Consider the following 12,046-nt stretch of genomic DNA (forward strand, 5'->3'; position numbering starts at 1 on the left):
AAGGGAATAACAATCGAAATGTAAATGAAAAATACCCAATTTAATAAAGATGAAAAAAAAAAGACATTAGCTGTGTGAGCAGGACAGGCAATAACTATGGAGGAACCCTCAGACACAAGAGTGGGTGGGTGTGGGCACAGAGAAGAGCATTTGCAGACGACTTCCTTTTCCTTATTTCACCTCAAAGACCTCAGAGTTTGTCCCAGCTCACCAGTTCAGTGTCGCCTCTCCCAAGTACAATGGACACAGCATGTGTCTACCTCAGTTTAAAGCCATCCAAGACTGCCGCGGGGGCTCAGTGTGTATCACCTCCATCTCTTCCCCCAGGTCAGTAGCTTTATTTTCCTTTGTAGCATTAGAAATTCTTCCAGAGTTATCATTTTTCTTACAGTTTTAAATTATTGCTTTGAAGATGAGCACCTTCCTGTCGGCGCTGAAGAGCGTGGATGGTTCAACTTTAGAGAGAGTAGGAAAGCTCACCGGTTCCATCTTTAGTCAGTTAGTCAGTGTGAAACTTGGGCGGCCACTCCTTTTGGCTTTAGTCAAGGGCCTCGAAGAAAGGATAATTTACATCTACAAGGGCAGGGGTGCTTCTAGCAGGCAGACTCACTATAAAGCATCTTGCCTGGTCCAAACTGCTCTACAGAGCACAAATGCCACGACTCCTCTCCACGCCATTCTAGCACTGAGCACTGAAGGAGTTGACACCCTGTCTGTCAATACAGAAGGCTGACAGGAGGTGTATGTGAAGGGTGCCATGACTTAGGGATGAAGAGACAGACGCAGAGGCAAAAAATATGTCTACAGTGGCCATGGTATGGTATGAGGTTCTGTGACATAACTAAGCTTCCTTATAGAAACTGCAGTGCTTGAAATCTAGCCTTTCTGTATTGTGTCAAGAATAGAGATCACAACTCTTTAAGGCTTCTTTCAAGAAACTATTAAATTAACAGATTTTTTTTCTTTAATCAGGAAAAAAAGCCCCGAGAAAGAAGTCACCAAATAAGCTTTATTATAAACTCGACAGATGGGTCTGGGAAAGGTGGAGGGATTTGCTAACTAGAGGGAGGATTTGAGGGAGCCAGTTATGTGTGATAGGTGCAAGCATTTGTTTCCCCTGTTTATGCCTGCAAATGTGGAAGAAGGGGCTTGAAAAGCTTGAATAAAACTGACTCTCCCGCTCCTGGCAGTCATCAACTGTCAATGACTCCCCAGCTGGGGTTGGACCTCCAAGACCAACTCCCCCCTACCCCTGACATGCTGGGCCTTTGTGTGACTTGAGCTTATGCGGTTATCACAAATGGCGTAAGTTCGTGTGTGCAATTGCTCTGCTGTGTGTAGAAGACAGTGTTTCATTGTTGTTATTGGTGGATCTGCAGCCACTCTTGCCCCCTCCTCTGTGATGATGGCCGAGCCTCGGTTGAGGATGGGATGAAGTGCAGATGTCCCATTTAGGGCAGAGTACTTCATAGTCTCTTGCTCTCTACATGTTGTGCCTGGTGCACACCTATAATCCCATTACTTGGGAGGTGGAGGCAGGAGAATCAGGAGCTCAAGGTCATCTTCAGCCACATGGAGAGTTAGCAGTGGGCATTGTCTCAGAAACAGAGCAGAGCACAGCAAAAAGAAATTTTGAAAGCATTCTATTGAAGGAAAGAACACTGAAAACTACAGCCACATTGTATAATATGTGCTTAGTGTGTGTGTGTGTGTGTGTGTGTGTGTGTGTGTGTGTGTGTGTGTGTGTGTGTGTAGCAGTGTACATAGAGTCTGGTACTCCCACAGTTTCAGTTCATCTATCCAATAGAGAGTTTAAAACTCAGCCAATAAGGCAGGACTGAACACAACTGAAATACTGAAAATGCCGTCTGAATACATGAGATGCTTCTCCTTGGATGCCATGCCTTTGATCCAAAATGGAGATCATTGTAGGCATTAGTGAAGCAGACTCCACGTTCAGGAATAGAATCATATGTCATTAGCACCGAAAGTCAAAATTACCACAAAACTGAGTATCAAAATGTTTCTTGATTAAAAGAAGATCCTCCTTAGAGATGCTTTGACTCCCTTTCCACAACAGGACAGACCATTTATTTTTGGACAGCACTCAGCGGCTGTCAACACATCTTACATTTATCAAGTTTGATTAAGACAATGCTCCTTTGTACATAATACTTGCATAGCATTATTCTTTGAGTCCTGCTTAATCACAGCAAACAGTTAAACCTAACAGAGAATTCATCTCATGGAATTCTGCTTTAAGATGGCGGAGAAAGGCTTCTCTCTGCAGCCCACCCTCTACTTGAATCCGATTGTTCTTGTTAGTCGAAACCACCTTTAACTGTTATTCCAGATGTCCTCAACTGACTTAAGTGAGTTACAATGTATTTAACTTCACAGATGCCTGTCGGTGCCCACATTCACACAGGTTGGCTCTGAAGCTCAGCTGCGCTGGGCTGATCCTTCTTGTCTTGACCCTGGTTGGGATGAGTATTTTAGGTAAGTGAGGCAAGAGCTTGTGCTTCAGAATTCGTCCTCTGTTTCTGTCATAAATATCCATGCCTCTTCATATCATATGACCCCCTTGATCCTGGGGGAGGGTCAGTGGTGTGAGTAGGTCCAGGACAGTATTCCATACCCAGTGAGAAATTTCACATTTCCTTCATGCTTCCAAATTACCCGGAGACCCATTAGAGGCTCTTACACACGAAAGGCTCTCTAAGAGACTCAAGCATGGCAAAGATGGCACCAGCAGATTCTGTCCTTTCCCTGTCCCTCTCCCTTGCTAAAGCCCCCAATGTCCATTCCTTTATTCAGCTACTTCCTTATGCCTGACTTATTCCTGAGGCTGATCACTGAGGTCCAGCTCTCAAAGCATCAAGGTCCAGTCATCAAAATCCATTATTCGGCTACCCTGACTAACGTGCCAATCAGGACTTCCCAACCAACCCTAGCACAGACTTCTCCTTTTTTTTCCTTAAAAACTCACTCTTGTAAAAACATCTGATGCTGTCTTTGCCAGACACAGAGGCAACCCCACCCTGATCCCTCCAGGGTAATAAATGTTCTTTGTGCTGAGAATTTGGTGTCTGAGTGTGTTCTGAGCTGACTCCAAACCCCCAGCCCCCAACACACACACACACACACACACACACACACACACACACACACACACACACCACACATGTACCCAGAACCTAAAAAATTAAATCATAATTGTGACAGAAACATAACAAAGAAAATTATAAAGCTCAAGTGTTTGGTTTAAGTGGCTTCTAAGCTCCGATGGCACCAGCTGTCTTAGGTGGAGAGGGTGTGCTAATACTCATTCTGAAGATGAGGATTCAGGAGGTCAGTGCCCTTAAGTTAAGGGCTTCTGTAAGGCCATTGGATAGTATGTGGCTGAACAGAGGTGCGAATCCACGTGTTCTGTGTTCTTTCTTCTTTGTTTGTTTATATATTCTGTCTCCAAACTCCTCCCTCATCCCAGTTTGCTAATATTTTATTCTCAGTCCGGAAGTTCAGGTTTGTTGAAATAACTTGGTTTCCTGAAGTGAGAAATGGAACACACCAGTTCCACCATTCTTTTCACCATTAATCCTCTGTTTTCTCATTTACCAGTGCGAGTCTTAGTTCAAAAACCATCAGTGGAACCATGCCGAGTGCTTATTCAAGAGAACCTTAGTAAAACAGATAATTCTTGTGGCTTGTGTTTCTCAAGAATAATACTGAGGTTTGCTATTTACCAGGGGTTACATCAGCCAAGGCTTACAACAACCACCTGTGAAGATGCCGAATCCCAATCTTTTTTTATTGGATATTTTATTTATTTACATTTCAGATGTTATCCCCTTTCCCAGTTTCTCCTCCAGAAACCCAATATCCCATCCCCCTCTCCCTGCTTCTTTGAGGGGGCTCCACCACCCACCCACCTACCCACTCCCTCCTTCCTGCCCTGGCATTTCCCTACACTGGGGCGTTAAGCCTTCGCAGGAACAAGGGCCTCTCCTCCCACTGATGTCCAACATGATCATACTCTGCTACATATGAGGCTGGTCCATGGGTCCCTCCATGTGTACACTTTGATTGGTGATTTTGTCCCTGGAAGCTCTGGGAGGGGGTCTGGTTGGTTGATAGTGTTGTTTGTCCAATGGGTTACAAACCCCTTCGGCTTCTTTAGTCCTTTCTCTAATGCCTCCACTGGGGATGCCATGCTCAGTCCAATGGTTAGCTGTGACCATCTGCCTCTGTATTTGTCAGGCTCTGGCAGAGCCTCTCAGGAGACAGCTATATCAGGCTCCTGTCAGCAAGCACTTCTTGACTTCCAAAATAGTGTCTCAGTATAGTGATTGTATATGGGATGGATTCCCCTGTGTGGCAGACTCTGGATGGCCTTTCCTTCAGTCTCTGCTCCACACTTTGTCTCCGTATTTCCTCCCTTGAGTATTTTCCCCCCTTCTAAGAAGAAATGAAGCATCAACACTTTGGTCTTCCTTCTTCTTGAGCTTCATGTGGTCTGTGAGTTGTATCTTGGATATTCTGAGTTTTGGGGCTAATATCTGCTTATCAGAGAGTGCATATCATGTGTGTTCTTTTGTGATTGGATTACCTAACTCGGGATGATATTTTCTAGTTCCATCTCTTTGTCTATGAATTTCATGAAGTCATTGTTTTTAATAGCTGAGTAGTACCCCATTGTGTAAATGTACCACATTTTCTGTATCCATTTCTCTGTTGAAGGACATCTGGGTTCTTTTCAGCTTCTGGTTATTATAAAGAAGGCTGCTATGAACATAGTGGAGCATGTGTCCTTGTTATATGTTAGAGCATCTTTTAGATATATGTCCAGAAGTGTTATAGCTGGGTCCTCAGGTAGTTCAATGATTTTAGTAGGATTACGTCAAGTTTCTTTCCATTTAGTTTGATGTTAGCTACTGGTTTGCTGTATATTGCTTTTACTATGTTTAGGTATTGGCCTTGAATTCCTCATCTTTCCAACACTTTTGCCACAAAGAGGTGTTGAATTTTGTCAAATGCTTTCTCAGTATCTATGAGTATTATGAGGATCTGTGTGTGGTTTTTTTCTTTGAGTTTATTTATATAGTGGATTATGTTGATGGATTTCCGAATATTGAACCATCTCTGCATCCATTCTCTGGAATGAAGACTACATTGTGAATGATTTCTTTTATGTGTTCTTGGATTCAGTTTGCAAGAATTTTATTGAGTATTTTTGCATTGATATTCATAAGGGAAATTGATCCAAAATTTTCTTAGTTGGGTCTTTGTGTGATTTAGGTATAAACGTAGTTGTGGCTTCAGAGAACAAATTGGGTAGTGTTCCCTCTCCTATGCTTCTATTTTGTGGAATAGTTTGAAGAGTGTTGGAATTAGGCCTTCTTTGAAGGTCTGATAAAATCTGCACTAAAACCATTGAGTCCTGGCCTTTTTTTGGTTAAGAGACTTTTGATGATTGCTTCTATTTCTTTAGAGGTTATGAGACTGTTTAGATGGTTTATCTGATCCTGATTTAACTTTGGTACCTGTTATCTGTCTAGAAAATTTTCCATTTTATTCAGATTTTCCGGTTTTCTTGAGTATAGGCTTTTGTAGTAGGATCTAATTATTTTTTTAATTTCCTCAGTTTCTGTTGTTATGTCTCCCTTTTAATTTCTGATTTTGTTAATTTGGATACTGTCTCTGTGCCCTCTGGTTATTCTGGCTAAGGTTTTATTTATCTTGTTGATTTTCTCAAAGAACCAGCTCCTGGTTTTGTTGATTCTTTGTATTGTTGTTTTTGTTTCTATTTGGTTGATTTCAGGCCTGAGTTTGATTATTTCCTGCCTTCTACTCCTCTTGGGTGTATTTGCTTCTTTTTGTTCTAGAGTTTTCATGTGTGCTGTTAAGCTGCTAGTGTATGCTCTCTCCATATTCTTTTTGGAGGCATTCAGAGCTATGAGTTTTTCTCTTAGTACTGCTTTCATTGTGTCCCATAAGTTTTGGTATGTTGTGCCTTCATTTTCATTAAATTCTAAAAAGTCTTTAATTTCTTCCTTTATTTCTTCCTTGACCAGGTTATCATTGAGTAGAGCATTGTTCAGCTTGCATATGTATGTGGGCTTTTGACCCGTCCAGCAGGTCCAGTTATTCAGGGTCCCGAAGAGGCACTACCTGAGGGTCAAGGCGGGGAGAAAAGAAGGAGACCAAGCAAGGTTCTGTTGTCAAGGTCTCATTTATTGAGAGGAATGTACAGCATTTAAAGCTCTGAAGCAGGAACTGAAGCTTAGGGCGGGGGAGTACTGGGAAGTGCCCAAGGACATAAGGTAAATCATTAAACCGCAAGATATTCTCCTTAGACACTGAGGCAACAGTCTTCCCGGGACAAGCTCTTTGACAAGGTCAAGCCCTTCTCAGGAATCTGCTCAAGGCAGGGCTCTAGCTTTGCTTAGTTCGGACGTCCGGTCCCCGACATCTCCACCTTTCCTTAACTGTCAGTGGGAGGAAGTTCTGTCTATATGGTGTGCATCCACAACCAGCATTATGAATGTGGGTGCCCTTGCATTTGGAGCATAGATGTTCAGAATTGAGAGTTCATCTTGGAAGATTTTTCCTTTGATAAGTATGAAGTGTTCTTCCTTATATTTTTTGATAACTTTTGGTTGAAAGTCGATTTTATTCAATATTAGAATGGATACTCCAGCTTGTTTCTTGGGACCATTTGCTTGGAAAAAATTTTTTTCAGCCTTTTACTCTGTCATAGTGTCTGTCTGTCTTTGTCACTGAGGTGTGTTTCCTGTATGCAGCAAAATGCTAGGTCCTGTTTACATATCCAGCTTGTTAGTCTATTGCCTCAGTCCATTGTCCCATCCTGCAGGACAGCCAATGAGGGTACAGAGAGTACCTGGAAGAGAATGGGGGACAAGAGACGCAAAAAAGGATGCCAAGACAAGAGTCTGATCAAGGCGGCAAATTTATTTTTTCCCAAGACTGAATTTATACCATAGCAGGGGTAACAGAGGGAGGGGGGAAGTGGGAAACATTTACGCAGGCCAAGACACAGCTCTTGTGGTCAGGCAATTGGCTGACATCAATAGGATGTCAGAAAGGTCACAGGTTTGTCATATCATTAAGCAACCTGACCATCAGATGTTGGTTTCTCAGAAAGGTCACAGGTTTCTCACATCATTAGTCATCCTGACCACCAGATTTGTATTAGTCTTCTGCAGTTGGTTGGGGGTTTTCCATGAACCCAGTCATACTTAACTCTAACCATAATAATAACATCAATAATGGAGGGTTTTAAGGGCATCGCTCTCAACAGTCTGTCTTTTTATTGAGGAATTTCATCCAGTGATGTTAGGAGATACTAAGGAATAGTGATTGTTGCTTCCTATTATTTTTGTTGTTAGAGGTTGAATTATGTTTGTGTGGCTATCTTCTTTTGGGTTTGTTGCAAGAAGATTACTTTCTTGCTTTTTCTTTTTCTTGTTAAATTATTTATGTACATGAGTACACTGTAGGTGTCTTCAGACACACCAGAAGAGAGCGCCAAATCCCATTACAGATGGTTGTGAGCCACCATGTGGTTGCTGGAAATTGAACTCAGGACCTCTCAAAGAGCAGTCCATGATCTTAACCACTGAGCCATCTCTCCAGCCCCACTTTCTTGCTTTTTTGAGGATGTAGTTTCCCTCCTTGTGCTGGAGCTTTCCATCTATTAACCTTCATAGGATTGGATTTGTGGGTGAATATTGTGTAAATTTGGTTTTGCATATCCCCATATCTTATGCTAATGGAAATAGCATAATAAGGCTCAAAACATCTTGAAATGGTGTCACCTTGAGGACTGAGATCTTGGCCATACTGTCTCAGGATGCTAGCCTACTTTATCATTAACTTAAGAAAATGCTGTGCCAAACAGTTAATTTTGTCTTAAGTAAATTAATAGAAAAACGTGTAATCCTTGTTATTTTTATTTCTTTAATATGTCATAACAGCAATCTTGTTCCTGCACAGATTAATAAAATGGTATGTTACTAGAGCAACTACTATGGTTCAGCAGGAAAAGGATATAATACACCATGTCTTCCTCTCTCTTCAGGTAGTCCAGCTAAGTTACAGTGCCCAAAGGACTGGCTTTCACGCCAAGATAAATGCTTTCATGTTTCTCAAACTTCCAACTCTTGGAAGGGAAGTCTAGCTGACTGTGGTGGAAAAGGAGCCACATTGCTGCTCGTTCAAGACCAAGAAGAACTGGTAGGTTGTTCAATAAACTAGAGACATTCGCATGCTCTTAAAGCTACACCAGTATCTCTGGACTTAGCAGATTTTCTACACAAAGGAAGTGGAGACTTTGCATTATGGAAGCTCACAGTCTGAGAGACTAATAGGACACATGAGCCAATAACTGCATATGTAAGGTGTGTGTCCTCCGGATCATCAATATGGGGCACAGATTTCACAAAGGGGGAAGAACTAACTATGTTGAGGACTCAGGACAGATACAGGTGACCCTTGAACTAGGTTTCAGGAGGCTGGTACAGTATGAGTCACCAATACAGACTCAGGTTTAAGTTCTCTGTTCTATTTTGATTGTAGAGATTCCTACGGAACTCGATAAAGGGAAAAGGCAGCTCATTTTGGATTGGATTAAGTTATACATTGCCAGACAGGAACTGGAAGTGGATAAATGGCTCGACTTTAAATCCTGATGTGTGAGTACTAGAAGAGCTAATTTGAATATTCATTTCAGATCAGAACACTGTAGGGCTCTACGCTGATATATGAACAGTCTGAAAATATGATTTCAAAGTTGAAATTTTCCATGTATGAAAAGATACCAGCCTTTTATCAGCTCATATGTATGTATGTATGTATGTATGTATGTATGTATGTATGTATGTACATATGTATGGATAAACAATGACGTTCTAAGGCTGGGGACTAGACTAATTCCTTTGGAAAGGATATACAATTTTTTATTTAATTTTTTAAATTAATTCACTTTACACCTCACTCACTGCCCCCTCAAGGTCATCCCCTCCCACAATTCTTTCCCCTCCCCTCTTCTCTGAGTGGATGGGGGTCCCTCTGGGTATCCCCCATATGTGCATTTTTAGAATGTCTACTTAGAGCCTATAGGCACATAGAACTTTTCTCTTTTCCCCCTTATGCTTTACATATGTTTCAAAGAATTTCATAAATGGCACTGTTCATGCTGTGGTTCAAATATCCATATTGTGTCATGAGGCTGGTTTCTCAGTCCCAACCAGCAGAGGAAGAGTGAGTGTGGAAGAAGCAGCAGCAGGTGTTAGTTTAGAGCTTTGAAAGCTGAGAGAAATAACCACAAAGTCATAGGTTACATTACAGATTAACTGGTGTTATGAGACACTTATTTGAGGAGCTGTGGCAGAAACAGACATTAATCAGTTTTTATTGTAACAAAATCTCACAAATAAACGAGAGTGGAAAATTATGTTGATTCACAGTTCAAGGGGCCTCATTTTCTTCCTGTGTCAGTTGACATGGTAACCATGAATGCAATGAGAGAGCTTAACCTCAGAGTTAAGATATACATTTGAGCAGTTTCATGATTGTATAATAAGAGAAGATATTCATTTCATAAGCAAAAGTATGTAGGATTGAGTCAAATTTCTATACAGTGCTTTCAGTGAGGTTTTCAGGAGTGATATGGAGGATTGTTTTAGTACTCTTGCTTGAATAAACTTAAGCAAATCACACAAATCGATATGGAAAATGTACTTGTTACTCAGAACACATGGGATTGGAATGTCAAATGCTGAAACACATGTAGTTTACTTAACATGAAATGGCAATGTATGAAGTATGGAAATTATTAAACAGACCAAGTTAGTGTACAGTAGAGAAGTGAAGTGTGCAGAGTAAGCTCAGTGAATCTGTCACTTTACTCTGAGGACAATGTGAAACAGTGATTTCACAAAAGCATCTGTCAGCCTGGCGGCTGCCAAGCTCAATCGGAAGAGTGTCAGTCACACAAGTCCACTGTTGTTTTAACTCTCTGTCCCTGGCTTTCAGGTAAGGAAAAGGGAGAAACAGTTTCCCTAACAGGATTGTTTTGGGAATTAATAAGGAATGCTAGAGAACCCCTCAGGAGTCTGGTAGGAGAAGGCCTGGGAAGTCTTAAAGGAATTTTGAAAGGAAGTCATTGACTTAACCAGATCAGCACAGAGGAAATTATCCTGAGAGCTGAAGAAAGATCCTGAAGGGTGGAAGAGAGAAAAGAGAAGGAATCATGGCTGGAGTAGCATGCAGACCACCAGGATGACCCCCGATTGTCTCTCAAGATCAAGGGCTCCATGAGGAACTAAACAAAGGAAGGACACCACCGTGAGAGAGCCCTGCCCACAGTCATATGCCACCTTCTTTTAAGATCCAGCAGTGCATTTAGAACTCATCTCTCCCTTACAATCAACCCTGAGATTGAATTCTAGTTGGGTTTTCACCAGCATGGAGCGATGGGAGCCATGCACATTTGAAACTTATGTGTTAATTAAATGCTTACCAACCTAAGAAAGGAATTGTGACTGTATGTATATCACGTGAGCTGAGCCTGTTTCCCCCTCTGCCTCCAGTTCTGTGACCTACACCCTGTGATCTCACTCTGTATATTGAATACATTCATTGTGCACCTACTGTGTGTAACTGTTGTCACGCATTCATGGTTATCTTAACACTTCCCCAACTATTAGCTAGTTAAACTACATGTGGGGTGTGTGTGTGTGTGTGTGTGTGTGTGTGTGTGTGTGTGTGTGTGTGTGTGTGTGAATTTATGCTTCTCTGATATTAATCTATTTTTAGAGATCTATTCATTTTGTTTTATGTATATGAGTGTCCTGGTGTCCACAGAAGCCAGAAGAGGGTATCAGATCCCTTGGGACTAGAGTTCCAGACACTGTAAGCAACCATGTGGGTTCTGGGAACTGAACTCAGATCCTGTCCAAGAGCCGCCAGTGCTCTCAACCACTGAGCCATCTCTCCAGCCTGACTCCGTATATTAGACAAACCTGAAGGCAATAACATGAAGCATTTCACATGATGTGTTAGAGTTTGAATCGATGAGGTAGAATAAAGAAACTAATTATCTCTTCCTCAGCCTTCTCCTTTTCCTACAAGATTATTGCTGGAAGGATTCTTTGCCAATGAAGAAACAACAAGTTTTAGAGGTTTCTATCAGCTCTGTCTTCAATGTTTACAACATGATGTTGTGTTTACTGTACTCATACTGTGATAACTGTTTACTGTACTGTGATAACTGTGCATTCTCCTCTCTCCTTTAAAGTCCAAAGGAAACCAACTGCAGACAGGATAATGCTAGAAAATCCTAAGCACTAAGGGTGGCCATTCTCTTCCTCCTCAGATTAAGCATCACTGGTGACACTGAAAAGGAAAGCTGTGCCTCCATCTCACAGGGCAAAGTGCTTTCCGAGAGCTGTGCTTCAGACAATTATTGGGTCTGCCAAAAGGAACTAAAACAAGAAAGCACGTGCAATGACTCCTGACTGCGAACCGTACCTCGATTACTTTACCATCCACACCAGATCTCTGCACCTGACCTGTCTCTGCTGCCTGCTTCCCCATGCAGCAGTGGCACAAAGCATGGGCTCTGAAAGCACTGTGAGTCTTACAGACTCTTCGTTGTGTAGACGTAAATGTATGCAGACACAGATGTGCCATCCTATGAGGGGAGTTCTGTGGAAAGAAGACCAGGCAGCTGAGGGGCACTGGATTCTAATCCTGGAATCTGTGTGACCTTCGTTGGTCTCTGTGTCTGAGGTCATCTGCAAACCATTTGCAAAAATCATTAAAATGCTCTTATGCAGGGACTGGTGCCTCATGTCTGTGTCAATGACATTGGGAAGGCTGATCCTGGAGGGTCATTAAGTTCAAGGCCAGCCTGGGTGTGGTAGATTGGTCCCCAGTTGGTGGCACTGTTTGGGAAGGTTAGGGAGTGCAGCCTTGCTTGGGGGATGTCATTGGAGGAAGCCATTGAGAGTAAAAGCCTCAC

General features: G+C 42.1%; 1 protein-coding gene across 2 annotated transcripts; it reads left to right on the plus strand.

Annotated features, from left to right (window-relative positions):
* The first annotated feature begins 201 nt into the window (after positions 1-201).
* LOC116904572 (killer cell lectin-like receptor subfamily B member 1A) lies at positions 202-11,631 on the plus strand. Of its 2 annotated transcripts, XM_032907370.1 has the most exons (6): positions 202-327; positions 2,401-2,499; positions 3,622-3,705; positions 8,111-8,256; positions 8,599-8,714; positions 11,399-11,631. In XM_032907370.1, the coding sequence occupies exons 1-6, from the start codon at positions 240-242 to the stop codon at positions 11,538-11,540; spliced, it is 675 nt and encodes a 224-aa protein (XP_032763261.1). In that variant the 5' UTR covers positions 202-239; the 3' UTR covers positions 11,541-11,631. The 2 variants fall into 2 exon arrangements, with proteins under 2 accessions (XP_032763261.1, XP_032763262.1); XM_032907371.1 differs by lacking the exon at positions 2,401-2,499.
* Positions 11,632-12,046: the final 415 nt, after the last annotated feature.

The sequence above is a fragment of the Rattus rattus genome, chromosome 6, assembly GCF_011064425.1.
Source record: "Rattus rattus isolate New Zealand chromosome 6, Rrattus_CSIRO_v1, whole genome shotgun sequence".
NCBI classification, from domain to species: Eukaryota; Metazoa; Chordata; class Mammalia; order Rodentia; family Muridae; genus Rattus; species Rattus rattus.

Excerpts from the sequence above, each read along its gene's own strand:
- LOC116904572 (XM_032907370.1), top strand. The coding sequence starts at position 240 with ATGGACACAGCATGTGTCTACCTCAGTTTAAAGCCATCCAAGACTGCC. Across the intron at positions 2,500-3,621 it reads GGTTGGGATGAGTATTTTAG|TGCGAGTCTTAGTTCAAAAA; the intron begins GTAAGTGAGGCA and ends CTCATTTACCAG. Across the intron at positions 8,257-8,598 it reads TTCAAGACCAAGAAGAACTG|AGATTCCTACGGAACTCGAT; the intron begins GTAGGTTGTTCA and ends TTTTGATTGTAG.